A 24796-nucleotide genomic window follows, 5' to 3' on the forward strand; every position below is an offset into this window, starting at 1 on the left:
TCACAAGGGTGGATTTCCCTTGATATGGCCATGGTATGAAATATAACAAGATATTTCAGAGAACATAGTCCTGCTAACCCAATTACTGGTGAGTAACGTCTGAAGAGAATAAGACGTGTTTGAGCAGGAATATTAGTAACTTGTTTAACTCCTGCTCAGGTGTAACTGTCAAGCCCTCACACTGAAGTAATTACATTTGACAAATAAATGTAAATGGTACAGCTGTCTGGGTCTGATATTGTGGTTTTAACTTGCACAGTGCAAAGTGCACATGGAAAGACAAAACGGAACAGTGGTTTCACTGGCGCTACCCAAAAGACATTTTTGATGCAGATCATTTGGCACCTAGCTTGGTGCAATGCATATATTTTCTAGACTGCATCTGTGCAACACAGTGCTGTATCTGTTTCGGGGCTGCACTAAACAATTGTGCAAAAAATCTGTAATATTTACTTTTTACACTGATTTTATCTTAGGGTCCCATTCTAGCAATCTATATCGCATCAGTCAAAAATACTGCCACACAATAACAACCACCAAGCAACACTATAACAACTATTTAGCAACACCGTAACACCCACCTGAGACACTTTAGCAAACCAAAATACCTTAACTGTGCAACCCTTACATGTACATAATAATACTAGAATAGTTCAGTATGTGCAATTACTAAAGAAAATGTATTATTACAAATGTTCATTGGTAATGGATTATAAAAACATATATTGAAATAAATAGCACATTAATAAAATACGGTTAATTAAGTGGACATACTGCCTCATTCATCTTGATAGGCTGTCCTTGCTAAGTAAAACTGGGTAATACTAAAGTCAGCTAAAATAATTGTACATATACTGTACAATAAGTTATAACGTAATTGTCATGATAGTCCTACCATCAGAATTACTTTCCTTATTTTTACCAACACTATTATGACTATATCAGTATGGCTACACATGAAAGACACGGAGAGACACACCTAGTAAAACAGCGCTGCCTGGTGAGAGGAACAAACATCATTAAAGACAAAACCCCACAGACTGTTCACTCTTCTGCCCTCAGGCACAAGAGACTGTAGCCTGACATGTAGAACCACAAGATTCCAGGAAAGTTTTTATCCCTTTGCTATTAGGCTGCTGAACACCACTAAATTAATGTTAAGCGCTACCTAAGGTGCAATATATTAGTGCAGTATGATGTGTATGCTTTTTTTTTAGCGGATATATAAAAATCTAGTGGATATTTATTTATCCAGTGTCCTTGTATTCTGTTTTTTGTCAGTGACTTGATGCAGCGTAATTTTGTTCTGCAATAAAGATTGAATTGAATTGAATTGTAAACAGATTTATGGTATAAAATAATGTGTGGCCATGCCTTAATCCTAAGGCGTGGGAATGAGATAATTAAGTCTTGGCCACAACTTAGTAAGGCATGGGAACTGGTTAATTAAATCTAGCTGGGGAATAATAAAGCTTGCTTTTCTGTAAATGAATGCCCAAGATGAAACTGAATATTACATTAAAGCTCCAATCCAAGCATAATCTTTAGTAATGGAGAGTGAACTCATTTCTTTTATCTCGGATTGAATCATGGTGATATTTTGGAGTCTCTTGCAGTAAAACATGGCATAATTTTAAGTAAAAGACTCATAATTCTCATATTAAACAGAATGAGACAGTATACAGACCCGTTTAACTTCCTTATGCAGTCAAATTGTGCACAACTTCTGAGAGCTGCTTGCTTTTTTAAAGTCTGGATGTCTCAAAACTTTCTCAGGTTGAATGGGGATAAAACAGAAGTCCTTATTCTGGGTCCAGAGAATGTGTCCAAGAGGGTGCAGACAGATCTGGACCATGCTGGTTTAAAGGCAAGTTCATCTGTCAGAAATCTGGGTGTGATTTTTGATTCCCATCTAAATTTTGCTGCTCACATTAAAAAGCTTCTTCAATCTTGCTTCCTTCAGCTCAGAAACATTAGTAAGACCAGATATTTCCTGACCTTTTGTAACACTGAGAAACTCATTTACGCCTTTGTCTCCTCCCGATTGGACTTCTGTAATGCCCTGTTCACCTGTTTGAGTCAAAGAGAGGTGTCTCCACTGCAGCTTATTCAAAATGCAGTCGCTCGCCTGTTAACCAGAACTAAACATAGCGAGCATATCACTTCAGTTCTGGGCTCTCTTCTTTGGCTACCGGTGAGATTTAGAATTGATTTAAAAGGGTTACTGAGTGTTCCAAGAACTACACTAAAGTTAAACGGTGACTGGGCTTTTGTAGCTTATGCTCTCAGACTGTGGAATGATCTCCCCACTGACATCAGACTCAGCTTTGGTTCATGTTTTTAAGAAATGTTTAAAGACTCATTTTTATTCTCTTGCTTTTAGTAAGGCATGAACCTTGATTATTTGCTTACTTTATTTGTTATTTTACTTGCTATTTTGGTTTGTTCTTTTGTGTTTTAGATTTCTTTTATTTATTTAATTTGATTTATTTATTATATGTATGTGTATGCATGTGTATGTATGTGTATATATGTATATGTGTATGCACATGTGTATATGTATGCATATGTATGTATTAGGTATTTTATTCTGTAAAGCACTTTGTGAGATGCTCTAGAAAGATGCTATATAAATAAAGCTTACTTACTTACTTTATATCGTTTGTATATATAGATTTATCATTATTTGTTTATATTTTTCCTGACCTGTTTCTCTGTCCTTTCCTCTGTACTGCTGTAACATTGTAAATTCCCCCATTGTGGGATTAATAAAGGATCATCTTATCTTGTCTTATCTTAAAAATAAGTGTAGAAGTACTAAAATGAGTGTTGAACTTCTGAAATGACTACAGACATACTAAAATGAGTGTAGAGCTAGTGTAATTGAGTGTAAAAGTACTAAAATGAGTTTAGAACTTCTGAAATGAGTATAGAAGTACTACAATAAGTTTAGAAGTACTAAAATAAATGGAGAACTAGTAAAATTGAGTGTAGAAGTACTAACATGAGTGTAGAACTTCTGAAATAAGTACAGAAGTACTAAAATCAATATAGAACTTCTGAAATTAGTGTATAAGTACTAAAATGAATGTAGAAGTACTGAAGTGAGTACTTAAATAAGCATATACGTACTAAATTGAGTGTAGAAGAAAGTAGTACAATAGCTGATTTAATTTAATAAACGAGTTTAATAAACTATTAAACACGGTGTTATAGTAGGCAGCACACTCACACACACTCAGCAGCCAGGACTAAGGCCAGACAGCCAACCAGTATACAGAACACAAATGTACATCCAGGAGAGAGGAGTCTAGGAGGAGTTGAGTTTTGCATTGCAGACACGTTAATTAAGTAAAAACTGCACGGCTGTTTCATTATTGTTCTGTGAGACATCAACAGGAGAAAAATGATTAAACCAAAAAGCAGTTCATTTCTTTTTTGAGTGTGCCAGATTTAAGCGCACATAGGTCAACCTCTATCCTGTTGGATTAAATAGACTATATTTACTCAAAACTGTGAAACAAATTCTGTGTCTGATAGTGTGACATGAAGAGACTGCTGTGTAGTTCCCGGAGACCAGCGATGAAAAAAGTTCAGAACATTCTTCTCTTCTTACACAATAGAATGAGGAAACGAGAACCAAAAACTAAACAGGTCCGTCAAGTGGTTACAAGGATACGTATTTTACTTTACTCCAGGAATGGTTGAGAGCAGTTCCCCAGTGCAGGTTCTCAGTCAAAAAATTTAAAGCTGTTTACAACAAACCTCTACAAAAAAAGCTTTGTTTGCCTGAAGCCAAGGTAAGACTTCTAATGACTAATTAAACCATTTAAATTACTAAGATGTATTAATATGTCTATATTTGTATGTTTTAATGGAAGAAAGTTTGTATTGCATACAAAAAGTGCACAAGATGTTACTGTTTGTTTATTATTTGATGTAAAGATTAACTGACTTAGCAAATCACTTGTTCATGACCATGATGTATGATATATATTATATAACGCTAAAATAACTTTCACTCATATTTACACTTTATTATTATATATTTAATTTGTCTTTCAAATAAACATAGAAACCTTAAAAATGTCAATCCAAATTCCAAGACTGACATAAATTGAGATTCATTGACCTGAAAAACTATATGAATAAAGGTTGTATAAATACATATTTAATTTAGCTCATAGCTCAGTAGTAGCTGAGAACAAAAAAAACTGTTCCTGTAAATCTATACATTAATGATAAATAAAATCAATATGGGTTGAAAACAGAGTATAAGAGAATATTATATTGACAATTATAGATTATCTCCTTTTTAATGCAAGTATACAAGAAACAGTAATAATTATAGTAATAATGTATTAAATGCCTCATTTATTATCTGTGTGTGCATTCCATAAGGACACCAGGAATACTTTCAGAAATCTTAAATGTATTGCAGTGTTCTCTGTAGATTAATCACTCACCTTCAAAAATGCATATGATTTTTAGCATTAAATATGTGTGGTATAAAACAAATACTAAAATTAAAATAAAAAATTAAATAAAACATACTTTTCACGGGACATCATTGAACACAAAGATATTAAATGTTTTTTTGTTATTTTTTTGTTCATGCTCAAAACACTCTTTATAGAAACTGAAAGTACCTTATAATGTACCAAACCTTTGCTGTTAAATGATTACAGACAAACGATGTTTCATTCTGAAAATATTTTATTTTCTTTTTGACAGAGGAAAGTGCCCAAATGTATATTGAAATGTTTGAGTGACTAGAGTTCAATCTCTGCATACAAATCATGGGAAATGGAGGTAAGTTTAAATTGTCTGTCATGTAATAATACTGTCATAAAATGCATTTTATACATATGTAATATTTTTTTCTCTATGAAACAATATTTGCTATTAGTTCTATTTAGTTCACTTAAAGTAAATTAGTGCTGCTAATAAACTTGTTCAATCAGATGGCTTCAGATGGTAGGAGGTAAAGGAAAGAGTTCCTCATTGAAAAGCTGCTACTTTAGAGGAAATTATATATGTCCTTCTTTGAAGTGACAAGATATGAACCTGATTGAACTGTAGTTCACTTAGAGTGGTGTAGAAAATGAGCACAATGCGGAACAAACTGTCTAATTTAAGTTTACATTAAATAAAGCATGAAAAAATATTGTTTTCTAACTGTTTTAGTTTAGTTTAATTTTAGTTAAATATATCATATATCAGATGAACACCATAATACTTGAGAAGTGAAATTAAGTTTGTAGGATTTACAGAAAGTGTGCAATAATTCTTTAAACTAAATTAGTCAGGTGCATACATTTGAGAACTACATCAATATTTAGTAGATCCTCCTTTTGCAGAAATAACAGCTTCTAAATGCTTCATATAGCTTCCAATGAGAGTCTGTCTTCTGGTTGAAGGTATTCTTCTTTACTAAACATCCCCAGTTCAGTTCAAATTTGATGGTTTCTGCTCATGAACAGCCCGCTTTAAATCACACCACAGATTTATAATAATATTCAGGTCTGGGGACTGAGATGATCAATCCAGAATGTTGTTTGTTGCTCTGTGTGTATGCTTTAGTAGATTTTTAACAGTGTTTAGGGTCATTGTCTTGTTGAAGTATCCAGCCCCGGCGCAAATTCAACTTTCTTGAGCATTGTTTTCAATAATCTGCTGATTTTTACTGGAATCCATGCAACCCTCAACTTTAACAAGATTCCCAGTACCTGCACTGATCACACAGCCCCACAACATGATGAACCACCACCAGATTTTACTGTGGGGAGCAGTAAAGTGTTTCTCTTGGAATGCTGTGTTTTTTTTTTTACCATGCACACTGCCCTCCAAATAACTTAATTTTAGATTCATCAGTTCACAGCACCTTATTCCATCATGAAGGGTTGACTATAAATGTTTTCATCATTCTACTCTTCTGATTATCTGAGATTTTTCTTGTTCTGCCGCTTCAGACCTTAACTAGAACTGTGTCTGTGGTCTTTCATTTCCTCACTATGTTCCTCACAGTGGAAACTGACAGCTGAAATCTGTAAGATTTTTTTTATCTTTCCCCAAAACCATGATGTTGAACAACAGTTGTTTTAAGACTCCCATGTTGCCACTCTTTAAAAAAGTGCAAAGAGGAGAAAAACTTGCAGTTGCAATGGTGTTTGTCTGTTATATTATATATTTAACTGACATTTCTGATCCCAACAACCAATGATTTATAAAGGAAAATCATGAAAATGATTAGGGGTGCCCAAACCTTTTCATATCACTGTGTTTGAGTAATGCTCTGTAAGAGAATTTTCAAGTGCAATCGTAAAGACCATCAAACATTTTGGTAAAACTTGCTTCCATTAGGAAGACCAGACCAAAGTTACAGCATAAGCTCCAGCCTAAGAAATCTCAAGTTACCAGCACCCCAGATAAGAGCCCACCTTTTGGTTAGTTGTCTACCCCACCCACCCCTTCACAGACACCAAGCTCACTGGGGTTGCCAAGCTGAACCTAAACAAATCAGTGCATTAACTTACATCTGCTCCTCCAGTGAAACTGACTGCAGTTTACTTTAGCATGTTTAGCATGACTGCCTTAGCCAGGAGAGTCCATATCACTTCAGCTTACCTTGGTAATCTAGCTAGCGTAGCTCTCTCAGGTAGCCTCTGCTTTGTTTAATCAGTGGTCTACTGCACACAGACCACTGATATTAATGCGGATACTTAATTGTTTTTATTAATTAAAAATGCCCGTGTCTAATAAGCTAAACTAGTGGTTCTTATAAATAACCTGGATAAAGTAGCTAAATAACCTATTCAGGAGAAACGTAGCAGCTTAATATATTCTTGTCTTTCTGAGCTCTTAGTTTTTATCCATATGTTGAACTCACTGACAGCATTTGCTCCTGTTTTCTTCTATATTTAGTCCTAAGGTTTTTTTGATGAATGCATAGGCTTTTTAGGTTGTGTAGCAGCTAAAGTTTGTTTCCTAGCTTCCATGGTTGCAGCACAGCTGTTGTATTTTTAAACCTGGCAACCACGGGTGAAATTAGTGTTGGGAAATAAGCAGCAGGTGGAGTCAGAGGCCCAGTTTAAACCTTGGACCTTTATCTAGTTTTAGGACTTGCCTGAAAGTGTAATGATGTTTTAGGTAAGTTTTTTTTGCAGAAATATAGACAATTCTAAAGGCTTCACAAACCTTCAAGCACCACTGTAGCGTAACATGGTTTTTGAAGGTTAAAACTGCAAGACAACAAAACTGGCTTTTAAAAATTTGCAGGGTACATTTTCTTTCCATACCTTAAAAAAAAACATATTCTTACATTACTTATAAAGTGTGACTTACAAATTATGACTTTACTGATAAAAAACAACAACTTAGTGGACCACTAACTTACACACTCAGCTCTAAATTCTGAGCTTTTATATAAAAATATAATCCTTCAAACCTGTTCACCCGGAGAGTCAGTATTCAGTGTTTATTTTTGACAGATAAAATTTTAATTGTGAAAAACAACATTCCTTGAGAACATGAGGTTCTTTAATTTAACTGCTGCTGTCCTCCCCTAGCTGAAATAGACATTCTGATTGGTTGTGTAATTACCCTATATTTAAAATGTACCTGTAATCTATTTTTTTTACTGTAACAAATTATAGCAACAGCTTTTTCTGTGTCCTGATTACGTAATGTTACTTGTATTCCCACCCCTGGGACTTTTTATAATTAATTGCTGCCACTGAAATGACCTATGTGGTGTTTATTAGTACTATTAAGGCAATCATTAACTAAAACATTTCCTCATTGCAAAATAACCTGGCACTCGCAAAAAATCCATTTCAGTAACACATTCCTGCTGCTTTATCACAAAACAGTGCATGAGTCACAACATAATACGTATTTAGAAAGTAATAGAGTGTGAGGCACAAGGTAACACAGTGTAATAATTATTTGTTTAGTTAAACCTGAACAGTGTGACTCTCTCTTTGTATTTTTGTGACAGTAAATACTTCTCACAGTATTACAGAAATAAATTCCTAGGTCAGTCCAAATACAAATACAGATGTTTAGTAAAAGTCAATCTATCATTCCTGAGGGTAGTGATATTTTATTATTATGCATTTTTGACAATTTTCTTATTGGTAAAACTCTTTGGTACAGCTAACATCCATAAAAAAGCTATTTGCTTGTAGAATGATAGTAAGCTGTCATTTTGATTGGAGGCAGAATGCAAACTATTTGTTATCTATGTTTTCATTAATTATATGTCTGCTGCATGAATTTGGACTGACTCATGTCTATTGTACACGTGTATTGGTTTCAACAGTATTTTTTTGGGGGTAGACCGATGTTATTAGAATTTAATGTCACAGTAAAATGTGAACTTTTACATTTGTTCATTTATTTTCAGGAACATCAGTTTACTTGCTGGCATTTATAGTCTCCTTGCTTTTGGGAGTGCCTGCGGTGGACTCACAAGGAATGCCTGATATTTCTGACATGATTATAGAGGTACAGTTTTCTCTGACTTTTGCATTTACAGTAATGCAAAGAATCTTTGAGGATATGTCTAAGACTAAAAAAAATGATGTTTATAAAAACATACTCAAGTGTGGACATTCCTCATTATTTTTCATGTTTCAGTGGGCTTATTTTACAGTTGCCTACTGTGTCTTAATATTTCTAATGCTTTAACTTCCAGTTTAGTTATACAGATGAATATCCTGTTCATTCAAGAGGAAAACGAGATGGTAAATATGAGTTCTATATTAACATTTATGTCACAGTTTCAACTGCATGGAGTGTAATTTTGAAAGTTTTTAAAGAAAAAATGTTACTTTTTTTAACCTAAATAATTAAAATTACATTATTGTTTCCAGCCAACTCACTGCCACTGGAATACATTGTGGTGGTGGAAGTCAATGTGTCACAGTTGATTTTGATTGAACAAATCAAATCAACGTTGGACTCAATCAGTCTTCCATTACAAGTAGACAACACCACAGAAATTGATGGCTTGAACCTCACAACAGGTAAACTTGATTTTGGAATATTTAATTGAAATATACCTTTTGGTCTTTTTTTTGTTTTCCATTCATGAAAAAAACAAAAATAAGTATCTTACTGTGGGAAAAGTTAGTTCCGACACATTTCTTCCTTTGAGAGCCACTCAGACTCATAGCACAAGCTTAATCATAAGCTTAATTTTCTGTTGTCACCCATCATAATCATTATTTTACAGATAAAGATGTTTATCAGATTTCTATTTATAGTGAAATTGTATTTCTTTATAATAATAATAATAATAATAATAATAGTAATAATAATAATAATAATAATAATAATAATTATAATAATTATGACAATTATACTAATTATTATACTAATTATAATAATAATAATAATAATAATAATAATAACAACAATAACAACAATAATAATAATAATAATAATAATAATAATAATAATAATAATAATGTGTACATGTAATAATGCTGTGTCTAATTGTAATTTTTTACACTATAACAAATCTCAGAGAATCTTTTTTTTAGAGAATTGCTACTGTATAATGAACTAATTCTAGCTGTAGGACTCATCATGTTACAGAAGCTAGATCTGTAAATTAACATGGTTAGGTCAATTCTACAATAAATATTTATCTTCTATGAGTTTTGGAACATGTTTCTTTTTCAGCAGTTTAATCAAGAATCCGTCTTTGTTAATGTTACATTTTTCATTATTTTCAACTCAATTTTATTATCATGCAGACAGAATCTTTATATTATCTACGCCTCTATAAGGATATGGAAAGCCCATATCGTCGCTGTCCTATGAAAAACACTTATCTCCATTTTTGTCCATTTTTGGTTTACTACATAATTTGAACAGATACTGTGCCAAAATTTCTTAATGAACGGACCAATGGAAACTCTTCAAAATTATGTGAAATTAACTATTTTTATGTTGACAAGTTTAGAAGGTTTTGTCTCTCCTGTAAAGTTACTGTTTTGGAGATAAGTGTTTTTCATTTGACAGCGGTGATATGTTGGTAAGTTGGTTTATGGAGAGTGTACCCACCTCCTATCTCCCCTGTAATATCAGTAAATTATCGCAAATGGCTAACAACACTTGGCCAAAATATTTAGTTTTAATTTTAGAAAGTAGAATTGAAAAACATACAGATATATGTCAGTTTCACCTACACAAGTTTTTTAGACTGTAGAGATGCTAGCCTTTCCCTTGCTGTAAGATGAGTGGTCGGTGAGCTTAAACTGGATTAACAGGCAGAGCATGTTTAAAAGGCCTATAACTGGAGTTAAAAAAAAATAAATATATGTCTTCATAACTGAAACATTTTGATGATTTGTTGTTCTGTGTTATAAGTACTATTTTAGATATGAATATGTTCAGACATTTATACAATCTGATTTTGCTGAACTGCTCCATATGAACCCATTAATTTTGGACTCACATGGGAATCCAAAAAAGAACTTAAGCTTGGTGTTTATTGGCTCCCTGCCGACATTCTTTGGTAGCTACAGCACTGCTATAACAAGAGAAAGAGAAAGAGACTTTAATCAGGTGAACCTATTATTACCAAATAAGGCGTCCATGTTTGTTTACTCTGTGTTAGTTCTTCTGGTGCAGCAGCAGTTCACAACACAAAACAAAAATATTGGGGTCTTGAGGAAATCAGTTTAAATTAAATCCACCACCTTCCACAGGGGAGGAGCTTGCAAATTAGCTAGTTAGCTAATTAGTAAATTAGCTAATTAGCTAATTAGATAATTATTAAATATTCAGGGCTTCCTGATTATCTCAGTGTTTTATTATATACTCAAGTAAACCAAACCTAAATGGTTCTTTTTTACACTAGCTAGCTATGTTGCACAAATAACTTACAAATAAGATTGGTACACAGTGCTATTGTCGGATTTCACATTTTTCCAAATCCCATGGAGCTGTGTTAGTTGACGGCTAAATTTAACACATTCAACCAAAGACCCATTCGTCTGCTCTTACCATTTTACAGAGGTTTAACCAATCCCAGAACATCCTAACCCAAAGAACCAGTTCTGAAGCTCCAGTAAAGTGAGTGTGCCTGGGTGTGCCCCTGCATACGTAGATCAGCTCTAAAGCTAGGAGGGAGGGAGTTTCCCTCCCCAAAGCAGCAAGAACAGACATATGAATGTTCCACAGCACACTGCTCCTCTGCTCTGAAAGGCAGCAGATTAAAGTTACCGTATTAGTTGCACGATAAGGGGAACTTAAAATCCTTTAATTTTCCCAAAACTTGCCAGTGCTTCATATAATCCTTTTGTATGAATTTTGCCAGTCAGGTAAATTAATGCATTCTTCCAAAAGTAATGTAGTAGTAATCTAACAGTAATATAGTAGTTTAATAATTGTTGTGATAAAAATTCAGAAGCCTATTACTGTGATAATAATAAGTAATGTGATTATTAATCTAATACAATTAAAGTATTTTATATGTACTTTGATAATGTACAGTATGCATATGTACACTACAGCAGTGTATTAGCTGCATTTCACAGTGTTGAGTTTTTTTTCTCTCCAGTGTGCCAGCCAAATGGAACCCTTTACCAGTGTGTATGTGAAGATCAGTATGCTTGGTCATATGATTACTGTGCCACATATAAAGCTTGTGATCCTGTAACTACTGGAACATGTGGTTGTATTGGTGGCATTCCAACTGATGGACAGATGTGTGTCCCAAAAAATGGTAAGAAAAGATCAGAGTTTGATTTACTCATACCTGCATATCTTATATTTATGTTAAATATTTTCTTCTGTCTAGAACTACCACTTGTTGACTTCATGGTTGAAATTGAAATGAACACTACGAGCACTGCAGTGATCGAGGAAATTAGGAGCCTCCTAAGTGGATTCAGTTTCCCTTTGCCATTTGATAATCTAACAGACGTCACAGCAATGAACCTCACAACAGGTGAGTATTACACTATAAAATATTATGTATAGATATAATATTTATTGGACTTTTAAAGTCATAAAAAGTATATTAACAGTATATTAAATTTTTGTGATATTTCTGAACACAACAAGCAGTACTTATGTAATGTAAACTATTACAGGCCATGCTGTTTTCTGTTTATTCTCACAAATGTAATGCAACAGCAAACAGCTCTGATTATCTGTAATGTATACTTGTGATGAAGTCACTAAGAGTTGACTCATCACCAACATGTCTACATACAGGTATAACCCTAGAACTGGAAACTAAGGGTAAAGGTCTCAAGTACTTACCTGTCTTAAAATGTTTGTAGGAATGAGGGTGCTGCTGAGTGGGTCCTCTTCTAGGAGCCGGCAGGATCCACTGTTAACATAGGGGAGGGGGGTCTCACTGGTAAAGCCTGTAAAAGAAGAAAAAGGTTAATTAATAAGCTAGCTAAAACATACTTATCAGTAAAACTGTGACTCGCGGCCATGTACATGTATTTTAAAAACATTGTATATATAGTTATTGGGTGTTGTTTTGTCAAGTGTAGTGATGAAGGGAACCTCTGCTGTGTAAACCTCAATAATGGTATGGCCCAGGTTAATTAGGGGAGGGGCCTGGGGTTTAAAAGGACTGTGCTAAGTGGTGAGGGGAGTCTTTCCCCCCTCCCAGATGGCTGTGTGGCTGTGTGGCTGTGTGGCTGTGTGGCTGTGTGGCTGTGTGGCTGTGTGGCTGTGTGGCTGTGTGGCTGTGTGGCTGTGTGGCTGTGTGGCTGTGTGGCTGTGTGGCTGTGTGGCTGTGTGGCTGTGTGGCTGTGTGGCTGTGTGGCTGTGTGGCTGTGACACCACAATACTGAAACTTAAATAGGGCGTGATGTTTAGAAAAGATTAAATGTAAGTTTAATTAACCTGGTTTCATTCATGAACTAAAGCCATGAAGTGTTACAGCTTGCAAAAACAGCACAGATATTAATAAACTGATTTTGTATTATGCAACTAAAAAGCCAATGATTTCATGAATAAATAATGTCATAAATGTCAACTACTAAAATTAAAGCAAAAATAACAGTGGCTTCTGTTCATGAATAGTAAAATGAATGTAAGAAAATTCCATCTGGAGCAGTTTTGTACTGCCAGTTATATAAACATTAAAAGCTGTAATATTTTAATCACATTGCTTATGATTTTCATTCTTCTATACTTTATAGAGTCAGTGTTTCTGTGATCATTTTCTGTTGTTTTCTGTTTTATTTATTAATGTATTGTTGATTTTCAGTCTGCCTGTCGAACAACACTGGATACCAGTGCAGGTGTGAGGAACAGTATTTCTGGCCATGTTCTCAGTGCACAGCATATGGACACTGTGATGACATCATCAATGCTACGTGTGGATGCATCAATGGCATGCCCAGTGATGGACAGTTCTGCCATCCAGTCACGGAGCTGACAGGTTCGTACAAGCTGAATGGCTGTATCTGTTCTGCAGTGATGCTGTTGCAGCACATAGAGGCGGAATGTATAGCTATAGTAAACACTCTCGTTATATGGTTGAAATATATAAAAAAATGGTAATTAAATGTAGATTCACAGTATTGTACGTGAAAGAAACTGCCAATTTAGTGTGGAATACAATATTTGTGAACGCATTATTTCTACCATATAATATAGTTTGGGCTGCCAAAGTTAATTTTTAATTGTAAATTAAGCACATTTTATAACATTTATAACAATTTTTTTATTATTTAAATCATGCCTTAAATTCACATCCATGCCATGGATTTGTTATCATTACAGAATTTTTATTTGTAAGAAGAGCCTTTCTTTTAAAGTTTACAATACAATTTATTATGCATGTAATTCTATATACAACTCTAAGTCATTTTAAAACTTTTTCTGACATTCAGAGACTGCATGTGCAACTCCACCTCCACCAACAGGTAAGGCACTAAATCAAATTCTGGCTGAAGTATATAGCCAAATTTAACGTATGTTTTATACAATATACACACATGGGCAAAATTGTTGGGACCCATCGGTTAATGAAAGAAAAAACATCCAAAAAGCCAAAAAAATAATGGTTCCCTTAACCTATTATTTTGTTCACTGCAATCAAACAATTCCTGTAGTTGTCAATGAGACCTCTGCACCTCTCAGCAGGTGTTTTGTCCCACTCCCTCATGAGCATCAGCCCCAGAACATAGCAGAACCTTCTCCATGTTTCACAGTAGAGACAGTGTTCTTTTCTTGATATGCTTCATTTTTCCATCTGTTAACATAGAGCTGATGTGCCTTGGCAAAAAGTTACATTTTTGTCTCATCTGTCCATAAGACATTCTCCCAGAAGCTTTATGGCTTGTCAACATGTAGTTTGGCAAATTCCAGTCTGGCTTTTTTATGTTTTGATTTCAACAATGGCGTCTCCCATTAAGGCAACTACGGCTCAAACATATATAGGCCCACAGACTGATTACAAGATTGTAGACACCTGTGATGCTAATAAGTGAACACCCCTTGATTAAAGGTCTCCTTCCGCTAAACTCCACTTGTTGTTGTTTGTTAGTTAAATACAATAGGTCTTTCTGAGTTGTATACGCATGCTGCATATAAAACTGTTCTTAGTATCTAGTAAAAGAAAAATATACAGAAAAATCAGGAAAAGCTCTGTGTCTACGTCAACTCTTGAGTTCACGGCCTCGCTCACCTTTGCTCAGGATCGCTCACAGACAGCGCTGAACCTAGGATACAGCAGAGCTGACACTTTCAGCTAAAGAGCTTACAGCTTTGTTATGACCAGCTAGTTAATGTTAGCTATCTTATGTAAGTAACTATAGGTTTGAATCAGATCTTTGGTTGATTCCGTGTTTTACTGAGACCTTAAATATACAATAGGAAGGCACGGGCTTTGACGTGGTGAAACTGCCCAAATCACCAAATCTGAGTTTAGTAGCGTTAGTATAGCTGAAAGAAACGTTATCAGTGTACCTACAACTCAGTGCTACTGTATATCTTTAACTAAGGCTGTATCTCTGAAAACATTTTGTCATTTGAGTTTTAGAGCTGTAAAATTGACTGTGGGGGGAAGAGACTGGAGGCAGGAAGTGTTTTATGCTGCAGTGCTGTTCGGCAATTAGAGTTGATATGGTTGCATGTATAAATATTCATGAGCAAGTGTTGAAATATTGTCTTTCTTCAAAAAACACTAATTAAGTGAAATAAAACAGGGCTAAATAAAAACACCTGAGCACTTTTTTCACAAAAATTGCTCACATTGCATTTATTTATAATAGAGACCACAACTAGACATTTTAAAATTAATTTTAAAACGATGCAATGAGACCTTTAACATGTCCGTTTGGTCACATTATTTTCAGGGGTAATTTTTGTCCATGTGATTTTAAAATAATTCTGTTGAATCAGGGTTTAAAATCAATGTCAAATTTTCATTTGTTCATTTTCATATAATTTTTTTTATCACTTTTGTCAAGTTTAAGTTATTTCTGTGACTATTGTGGGTTTTTCTTTCATTAACCAAGGGATACCAACAATTATGTTCGTGTTTGTATGTTAATTAAAACATATAAGGTTCAGGAATCAAGCTTAGTCTTGGGCTACACAGCATTTTGAATGGAATTGTGTCATTAAAATATTGCATAATAGTTTTTCTTTTAATAGGAAATCGATATTCAAAATGCTGTGTAGTCCAAGACTAGGCTTGATCCCTGTTTTGGAATCTACCACAAATTATTTTTTTGAGCCAAGTGTAACAGAAAATAACTTTATGAGTGAATTTCACTACTTGTCATTAGCTGTGATTTGGAGTTTTTACCTAAATTAGTGATGTGGAGATTTAAACTCACTGGGTCGGTTTCCTGCAAAGGGGTTAAGCCTAGTCCTAGACTAAATGTTCTTTCCAGATCAGTCATTGGTGTAGAAACCAGAGTGGGGCATATCCACACACAATATCAGATACAGGTAGATTAACATTAATAGTTTACATATTAATACCTGTACATTTAAATTTGCATTCACATATGTATAGTGTAAGTCAAATTTCGATATTTTTCTATATTTTTCACACTTGCATACAGTGTGCTCTTTTCTAGGGACTATACAAGTTTGTTACTTAGCTGTAAATATGTGTTTTTATGATGTGACTGATCTAACTAATTTATTCATTCATTTATTCATATTTATTTTATTTAAATGTATTAGTTGTGCTTGTAAGTTAAATGTGATAAGACACCTGGTACACCTTACTGACAATATTACAATATTTGTGACATTCTCACAGTACAGGATATGTAATGTGATTTATAGTTTAACAGTTTAAGTATAGTTTAATAGTTTAACATATTTAACAGGCAAAATAAATGAGCAGCAGTGCTAGATTTTTTTAAACAGAAAGGAAAAGCACAATTACAGGCAGATTTTTGGTACAAAATTAATAAAGTGATAAAGTAAGGCATAATGAGTTGAAATCCAGTCAGCTCCTAGATGTAGCTGTTCAGTGTCCTAGACATACTAATGAGTCCCACACTTAGACTGTGTTGTGTTATTTGGACTACTTGGGAGTGCAAATACACTTCAGCTTTGCATCCAGACTGTGAATCACCTTTCAGTCTTTGATCAGAATAAATCAATAATAAAGCTTTCTCTTCCATCAGAACACCATTCTTCATCCTTGACTTAATTTGAATGAATTATTTCCTGTTTCTTGTTGTGCCATTTTAACAGACTGTTGTTTGTGTTGTTTCCTTCAGTGGCTCCAGTTCTGACCGTGTTTAGGGTTGAGACTGAGATTGACACAATGGATGCAGCGGTTATTGATCTACTAAGAGAACTTCTGAAGAATCTCAGTTTTCCTCTTGTAAACAGTGACATGACACAAATTACTGAAGTTAATATCACCACAGGTAACTATGGTATTGTTGAGGAATATATACATAAAAGCCATATATTTTTTTTACAGCGCCTATCAGTGTTACTGGCATCCGTGCTGCTGCGCACCACATACATTGTGGTAATTGTGATACTTACATTTGTTCTCAAATTATTTAACAAGTATTATAAATGTTCATATTATTAACATGTAAATGTATGTTCAGCTGTTTCCAATAAAACAGTAAAATAAGAAAAGTTTAATACCTCAACACAGTTAACATAACAAGGAAAAAAAATACTTTTATCACAATGAATACTGTATTTTTTGAAGTATTCAAGCCCTTTCATGGCCAACATTTTTGTTTTTTTAAATGTGTGTGCATGTGTTCCGAATGAGGCCATCCATTGAAACCATTACAGCATATAATAATGCAGATCCAGTGTAGAAACTGTTATTAAGTTAAACTTCAGGAAAAATATGATATCGGTTATTTTATAAGTGTAATAAGTGTTATAAAATAACAGTTTTGTAAGAAACTTTCCTTCCCATCCAATCTAACATCCCATACATTCCTTGCTCGTTTCTTAAGGACTTCATAAGGAGTCTTAGCAACCCTTTTCCCTGTCTCCTCTCTTTATAACTTTGCTATGTCAATTTCCTGACTCCAACAAGCAGAACCTGCTGAAACTCTATCCCAGCGTTATCTGAGTTCTCTCCCCTCTCATCATCCTCTTCCGAATAGTTATATGCTGATTGCATGTTGTGAATTGATAAATTTAGCTTGGTGTGAGTGTTTCTAAAACTGCTGACCTTTGGAATCATCAGACAGTAGTCTATAGCAGTCTGTAGAGTCACTCACAATGGGGAAAGGAAAAAAGAAAAAACAGCCAAAAAACACCTTATTTCTCAGAGAGGTTAGCAAAAAATAGACAGACTGGTTTGGAATGGTAGGGTCAGAATTATAATGCAAACAACATAAAATCACTTGTAACTTGTGTAGGTGGTCTAATGTAGGGAATGTTTACTTGGCATATTTCATACTATCTAAGTATTGTTACTGACCATTTACATCATGGATACAATTTACCCATCTACTAATGGCAAATGCCTGCATGACAACACAACATGTCTCTCAAAGCAAAAGTTGTGTGCCTGATAATAAAGGTCATATAATTCAACAGGGTCTTTGTAGATAAAGTACAATTATAAGCTCATTGCTCAATAAGAATTTATTGTCAATAAATAATATACTTCTTATTTTTCCCATAGTTTAATTGTTTTAAATCAAAAAGTTCTGCATCACTTGGAGTAATAATTCTAGAGTCAAACAGCCTTTTGATGTGCTTTTGAAAATGCACATTAAAAATGACAAAGATTTATAAGTGTTTTTGTTAAATGTCCCATATACTATATATTTTACGAAAATGATCACTGCTCTAACATTACAGGATAGCAGCACAGAATGCGAGCAGGTTAGAGGTTGTATAATTACAAAGGTTAGCGGCTGTTCAACCCTTGGACACGGTAATGCACAACACCGCTTACCCTCACAAATTAGTTACTTTAGTAAGAGCATGTGGACAGTAAAATTCTGATCAAGATCTTGACAGAGCAGCTGGTTAACATTGGTTTTTTATATTGCCAAATTTCCTACCCTCTAATTTAATGAGTTCTACAGTCTACTACCCACTAATTTCTGATCATTTTTGGGCTAGTTTAAGTTTCTCCTGTGTTGTTTAGGTTTTCACGTATTGATCTCTAGGCTTTTTATAATTGTACCTCTTTCCTTTATTTAGACTATTAATATACAATGTTAATTGACAAAGACTGAAACAGAACACTGAGGATAATGGTAACAGAATATTATTTCGCATTCACTTCTATTTAAACTGAGCTTGTGTTCAGACGAGTTGTAGTACCATACTGGATAATTATAATTAAAGCTAACTAGCTAAAAAAAAGTGATATAAAACAAGTGAACTATTTGAGCTGAAAACCATTAAAACACCATTAAAAAAGGAGGATTATAGGCAGGACACTTAGATTAGATTATCCTAAATCACTGTATCAGTCTAAAAAGAAGGGCATTTTGAAAAGAAACATTTTTATTTTAATTAATTAGATGTGTAATTTTTTTGTAAAAACATAACAGACCTGCATTATTTAATTTTAATAATAATGTTACTGTGTTTTACTCACAGTGTGTCTTTCGAACAACACTGGATACCAGTGCCGATGTGAGGATCAGTATTTCTGGCCATGTAACAAGTGTGTCGCATATGGAAATTGTGATGTGATCACTGATAACACTTGTGGATGCATCAGTGGTCTTCCAAATGATGGACAGTTCTGCCAGCCATCCAATGAGCTCACAAGTACGTATGAGATATAACATGTAAATAGAAACATATGAAGGCTGCTATGTCATTATGTGATAAATATGGGACGTGTTTTATGCTACCATAAATTATAGTATACATATTTATTCTACTAACATTGACATATTTCTTGTATTTCACTAATAGCTTTAACCTGATTTATTGTTTTATGTTGTTTACATATACTTTATATGTGACAAAAAGAATTTGGTAGCTGCCAAAATCAGATAATGATTATATTAATACTGTGCATGAAAAAATGGATTCAAATGGATAAAGGTGACATGCCCAAGAATGTGCCCGGGGTAGGTGGTCTATTGAAGAAGAGGTTGGTGGAGCTCAGACAACAAGTTTCTGATTGACCCTCTCCGTCTGGCCATTGGATTCTGGGTGGAAACCAGAAAAGAGGCTCACTGAGGCTTCCAGGAGCTGACAGAAAGCCTTCCAAAAACGACTAGTGAACTGGGGTCCTTGATTGACCACATGTTTAGAAAGAGTCATCTCCTTGGTTGATGGAAGTTTGGTTAGGGTCACAAACTTGCAGGCCAAACTTGCAGCATTCAACGTGGATCAGGATAACAGTGTTACCCCTTGAGGAGGGCAGCCCAGTGATGAAATCCAGGGAGACATTAGAGCATGGATACCTGATCTGATAACACCTGGACACATAACCTGGTTTCTGATCGCTAGGGGAATATAGGTCCTACCACGGGGTCTACATCTAGAATAACATCCTTGAACTTTTCCATTTCAAAATTATGTGCTACTAAAAATCTCAATAAAATACATTTATTTTATTTATTTATTTATTTATTTTTTTGGTCGTGGAGACACACCCACACATTTTTCCAATGCATCTTTGTTTTTTTTATTTTTTATAGATATTACAACATGTCTGATTCCAACAACAGGTAAAAAAAACTGTTAATATTTCACTGTACATTGTCTTAATCTCAAATGTATTCATTCGAGTGTAGTAATTTAGCTCTTTTAAATCACTGTAATGAAATTAAAATCTGTTTTTATCTTGATTGATGTCTGCAGTGCCTCCAGTTCCCACTGAGTATATGGTGGAGATTGAGATTGACACTCTGGATGCAGCAGTTCTTAATCAGCTGAGAATTCTTCAGCAAAATCTCAGTTTACCTTTTGAAAAAAGTGACTTTCAGATCACTGAACTCAACATCACTACAGGTAACTGACCTCTCGCTCTGTGCAGATATTTTCTCTTTTAAGATATCATAGATCTTTTTAGCAAACATTTTTTTCTGCTTTTATAAAACTCTTTGCCCTAAATAAATAATAATAACGTGCGTCTGTGATTCACAGTGTGCCTTTTGAACAACACTGCATACCAGTGCCGGTGTGAGAATCAGTATTTCTGGCCATGTGACACATGCATACATTACGGATACTGTGACATGATCAGTGGCAGCACATGTGGATGCATCAATGATATTCCAAATGATGGACAGTTCTGCAGACCACTGACAGAGCTCACCAGTATGTATGATGTGAAACAACAGCAAGAACCTGTGAACATTGTATTTTGTGTTTTGTCCTCAATTAAGTATAAACCATAAACAATAAAATTACTTCATTAATGATAATGATCAGATACTTCATTTATTTTTTACAGATACCACAACATGTCTGATTCCTACAACAGGTAAAACAGAGTTCAAATGTCACTGTATTTCACTGTACACTATCTAAAAAATAAAATTTTCTTAATATGAATATTTAGTAATTTAGCTCTTTTAAATCACTGTAATGAAATTAAAATCTGTTTTTATCTTGATTGATGTCTGCAGTGCCTCCAGTTCCCACTGAGTATATGGTGGAGATTGAGATTGACACTCTGGATGCAGCAGTTCTTAATCAGCTGAGAATTCTTCAGCAAAATCTCAGTTTACCTTTTGGAATAAGTGATTTTCAGATCACTGAACTCAACATCACTACAGGTAACTGACCTCTCGCTCTGTGCAGAGATTTTCTCTTCTAAGATATCATTATTTCTTTTCTTTTTTTTTTTTAGCAGAATTGATTTTTTCTGCTTTTATAAACATATTCGAAGTAATTATGCCACAAACTGTGACAGGCCCTCTTTGCCCTAAATAAATAATAATAACGTGCGTCTGTGATTCACAGTGTGCCTTTTGAACAACACTGCATACCAGTGCCGGTGTGAGAATCAGTATTTCTGGCCATGTGACACATGCATACATTACGGATACTGTGACATGATCAGTGGCAGCACATGTGGATGCATCAATGATATTCCAAATGATGGACAGTTCTGCAGACCACTGACAGAGCTCACCAGTATGTATGATGTGAAACAACAGCAAGAACCTGTGAACATTGTATTTTGTGCTTTGATATTTTCCTTCCATCTCAATTAAGCATAAACCATAATCAATAAATGGACTTTATTAATGATAATTAATCATTATAATTGATAATTTATGAATGATAAGGACTCATGGAGTTAATGTTGGGTTAAATGCAATGTTCAGATCTTTGTTTCTGATTTTTTACAGATACCACAACATGTCTGATTCCTACAACAGGTAAAACAGCCTGTTCAAATTTCACTGTATTTCACTGTATACTATCTTAAAAGAATCCTTCTTCTTAATATGAATATTAAGTAATTTAGCTCTTTTAAATCACTGTAATGAAATTAAAATCTGTTTTTTTCTTGATTGATGTCTGCAGTGCCTCCAGTTCCCACTGAGTATATGGTGGAGATTGAGATTGACACTCTGGATGCAGCAGTTCTTAATCAGCTGAGAATTCTTCAGCAAAATCTCAGTTTACCTTTTGGAATAAGTGATTTTCAGATCACTGAACTCAACATCACTACAGGTAACTGACCTCTCGCTCTGTGCAGAGATTTTCAGCTTAAAATCTATAGAAACAACAAGCTCTTCAATCTGCACATTAGTCACACATTAATATTATCTTCATCTATTAGTATCATGTTTTGATGTTTTTGCTTTAAATTACGTTTAAATTATGTTTAAGTTATGTTTTTTTTTATTATACTTTTGTAACATTGTAAGAAAATTGCTTTAAAATTTACAGCAAGATTGCAACAGTAAACTCAGCTGAACTATTGGATTAAATGATGTTTATTTTTTGTGCTTCTGTCATTCAAAGTGTGTCTTTTGAACAACACTGGATACCAGTGCCGGTGTGAGGATCAATATTTCTGGCCGTGTAACAAGTGTACAGAATACGGAACCTGTGATGTGATCACTGATAACACCTGTGGATGCATCAGTGGTCTTCCAAATGATGGACAGTTCTGCCAGCCAATCACAGAGCTGATCAGTATGTATACACTGAAAATAAATAACAATCTGAAGCAGTGGTGTGACACTTCTTTGTTCGATGCTAGATCAGCGTACAGTATTTTATATGGCAAACATTTCTTACTTTTCTCAGGATTTATTGCATAAATGTACCTGAATTGTGCTGAATGTTTATGATTGATCTGGGTGTAGTCTCCATTTTAAATGTCTTGCATTAGAATCATTTATTATTAGAATGAATAAAGGTATTTTTAATTATTAATAGTTATTAAATATGTATGGGGTGTAATTGAGCAGCATTTGTTCTATTCGTCAGATAATGTTAGAGTCTGTTTGTATAACAATGTTTGTTCTGTTTCATAGATAACACAGTATGTCCAACTGCAACACCAGGTAAATAACAAAATTACAAATGTAAATTGTTTACTTACCACTCTGACTTTATGTGTGATTGGAATGTAACATTATGAAAGACATCAGGAGCATTTGAAACTTTATAAAATTATACTCATACTAGATCAATAGAACACAATGATTTCAGATCATGGTTAAAATGTCTCTTCTGTCCCGATCTGTTTTCGTCAAGATGTGGATGAATGTACTTACAGTCCCTCAGTGTGTGGACCGAATGCAAACTGTACCAACACTTTTGGAAGCTACAGCTGCACATGCCTGAATGGATATAATGTGACCAACTCAAACCAGTCTATCAGTATCAGCAACCCATGCACAGGTACACTTAATCAGTTTAATTTCAGTTTGACTCAATCTGCTCTCAGTCTTGTCTACTCTGTCCTTGGGTCCTTTTAACTGTCTCTAATAGGTAGCTCACCAAGTTAGGTGGTGATGCTCTGAACAATAAAACCTATGTTTAATCTCCTTTCTAGGTGAGCCCTTATAATACTGTTAAAAACTACGAATGTCAATCTATAAAAAAATTGTCATGGATGCTTCTTTGTTATTGTACCATAAATCTGTGCAGAGTTCTTAGCACTTTAGAATCCAGGACTGGAAAAATATTTAATAGACAGTTTTAAAAGCTAATTTTCTTTTTTTTCTTTCTTTCTTTAATGTAGATGTGGACGAGTGTTCTTGGGTTCCTGAAGTGTGTGGTCCAAATGCAAACTGCAGTAATTCTAATGGAAGCTACAGCTGCACATGTCTGAATGGATATAATGTGACCAACTCAAACCAGTCTATCAGTATCAGCAACCCATGCACAGGTACTCTTAATCAGTTTAATTTCAGTTTGACTCAATCTGCTCTCAGTCTTGTCTACTCTGCCCTTGGGTCCTTTTAACTGTCTCTATTAGGTAGCTCACCAAGTTAGGTGGTGATGCTTTGAACCATAAAACCTATGTTTAATCTCCTTTCTAGGTGAGCCCTTATAAAACTGTTAAAAATATATTAATTTTGGCTTTACCTACAAATGTTAAACAATAAAAAATATATATTGTCATGGATGCTTTTTTGTTAATGTACCATAAATCTGTGCGGAGTTCTTAGCACTTTAGAATCCAGGACTGGAAAAATATTTAATTGACAGTGTTTAAAAGCTAATTTGCTTTTTTTTTTCTTTAATGAAGATGTGGATGAATGTATTGAGACTCCTGAAGTGTGTGGTCCAAATGCAAACTGCAGTAATTCTAATGGAAGCTACAGCTGCACATGTCTGAATGGATATAATGTGACCAACTCAAACCAGTCTATCAGTATCAGCAACCCATGCACAGGTACGCTTAACAATCAGTGTTTTGACCATTTATGAATTCGGTAACAAATTGCCTTTAACTGTAAAACTTTTAATAACAAGATTAGTTATGTATGTTATGTAAAACAAGGTAGGAGAGAAAAGTGTGTATAGGAGTCATGATCATATTAAATGATAGAGTGAGTATCTGGTATATTGATCACTGAACCAGTTAAAAATAATATTTGTGCAGTAAGTCTTTCTGAAACCATTCAAGTCTAATTTCTTTATGAAGTCTCTAGACGTTTCTCACTTTGTGAGAATGGGCTTTCTTTTTTTCAGATAATTATATTATAATAAATAACATGGGATTTTGAATTATTAAAATCAGGGACATTTTTTTTTAATATGAACAGAATTTTTTTTTAATAGACAGTGATTAAAAATCACCATCTTAATTTCTTTCTTTTTTAATGAAGATGTGGACGAGTGTTCTTGGGTTCCTGGAGTGTGTGGTCCAAATGCAAACTGCAGTAATTCTAATGGAAGCTAC

At 34.3% G+C, this 24796-nt stretch overlaps 1 protein-coding gene across 1 annotated transcript in view; it reads left to right on the top strand.

The window, feature by feature from the left end:
- Positions 1 to 3705: 3705 nt before the first annotated feature.
- The window catches only part of LOC125780475 (uncharacterized), a 52107-nt gene continuing 31016 nt past the window's right edge, over positions 3706 to 24796 (top strand). Inside the window, exons 1-19 of the mRNA XM_049480914.1 lie at positions 3706 to 3800; positions 4735 to 4812; positions 8408 to 8508; positions 8699 to 8747; positions 8877 to 9029; positions 11576 to 11740; positions 11816 to 11965; positions 13250 to 13423; positions 13878 to 13910; positions 16734 to 16886; positions 19057 to 19230; positions 20115 to 20144; positions 20278 to 20427; positions 20563 to 20736; positions 20873 to 20902; positions 21048 to 21197; positions 21385 to 21558; positions 21777 to 21806; positions 21955 to 22104. Coding sequence (XP_049336871.1) covers positions 4800 to 4812; positions 8408 to 8508; positions 8699 to 8747; positions 8877 to 9029; positions 11576 to 11740; positions 11816 to 11965; positions 13250 to 13423; positions 13878 to 13910; positions 16734 to 16886; positions 19057 to 19230; positions 20115 to 20144; positions 20278 to 20427; positions 20563 to 20736; positions 20873 to 20902; positions 21048 to 21197; positions 21385 to 21558; positions 21777 to 21806; positions 21955 to 22104 — 2053 coding nt within the window. The 5' untranslated portion in view covers positions 3706 to 3800; positions 4735 to 4799. The remainder of the gene's footprint in view (positions 3801 to 4734; positions 4813 to 8407; positions 8509 to 8698; positions 8748 to 8876; positions 9030 to 11575; positions 11741 to 11815; positions 11966 to 13249; positions 13424 to 13877; positions 13911 to 16733; positions 16887 to 19056; positions 19231 to 20114; positions 20145 to 20277; positions 20428 to 20562; positions 20737 to 20872; positions 20903 to 21047; positions 21198 to 21384; positions 21559 to 21776; positions 21807 to 21954; positions 22105 to 24796) is intronic.

Source organism: Astyanax mexicanus, chromosome 1 (genome assembly GCF_023375975.1).
Source record: "Astyanax mexicanus isolate ESR-SI-001 chromosome 1, AstMex3_surface, whole genome shotgun sequence".
NCBI classification, from domain to species: Eukaryota; Metazoa; Chordata; class Actinopteri; order Characiformes; family Acestrorhamphidae; genus Astyanax; species Astyanax mexicanus.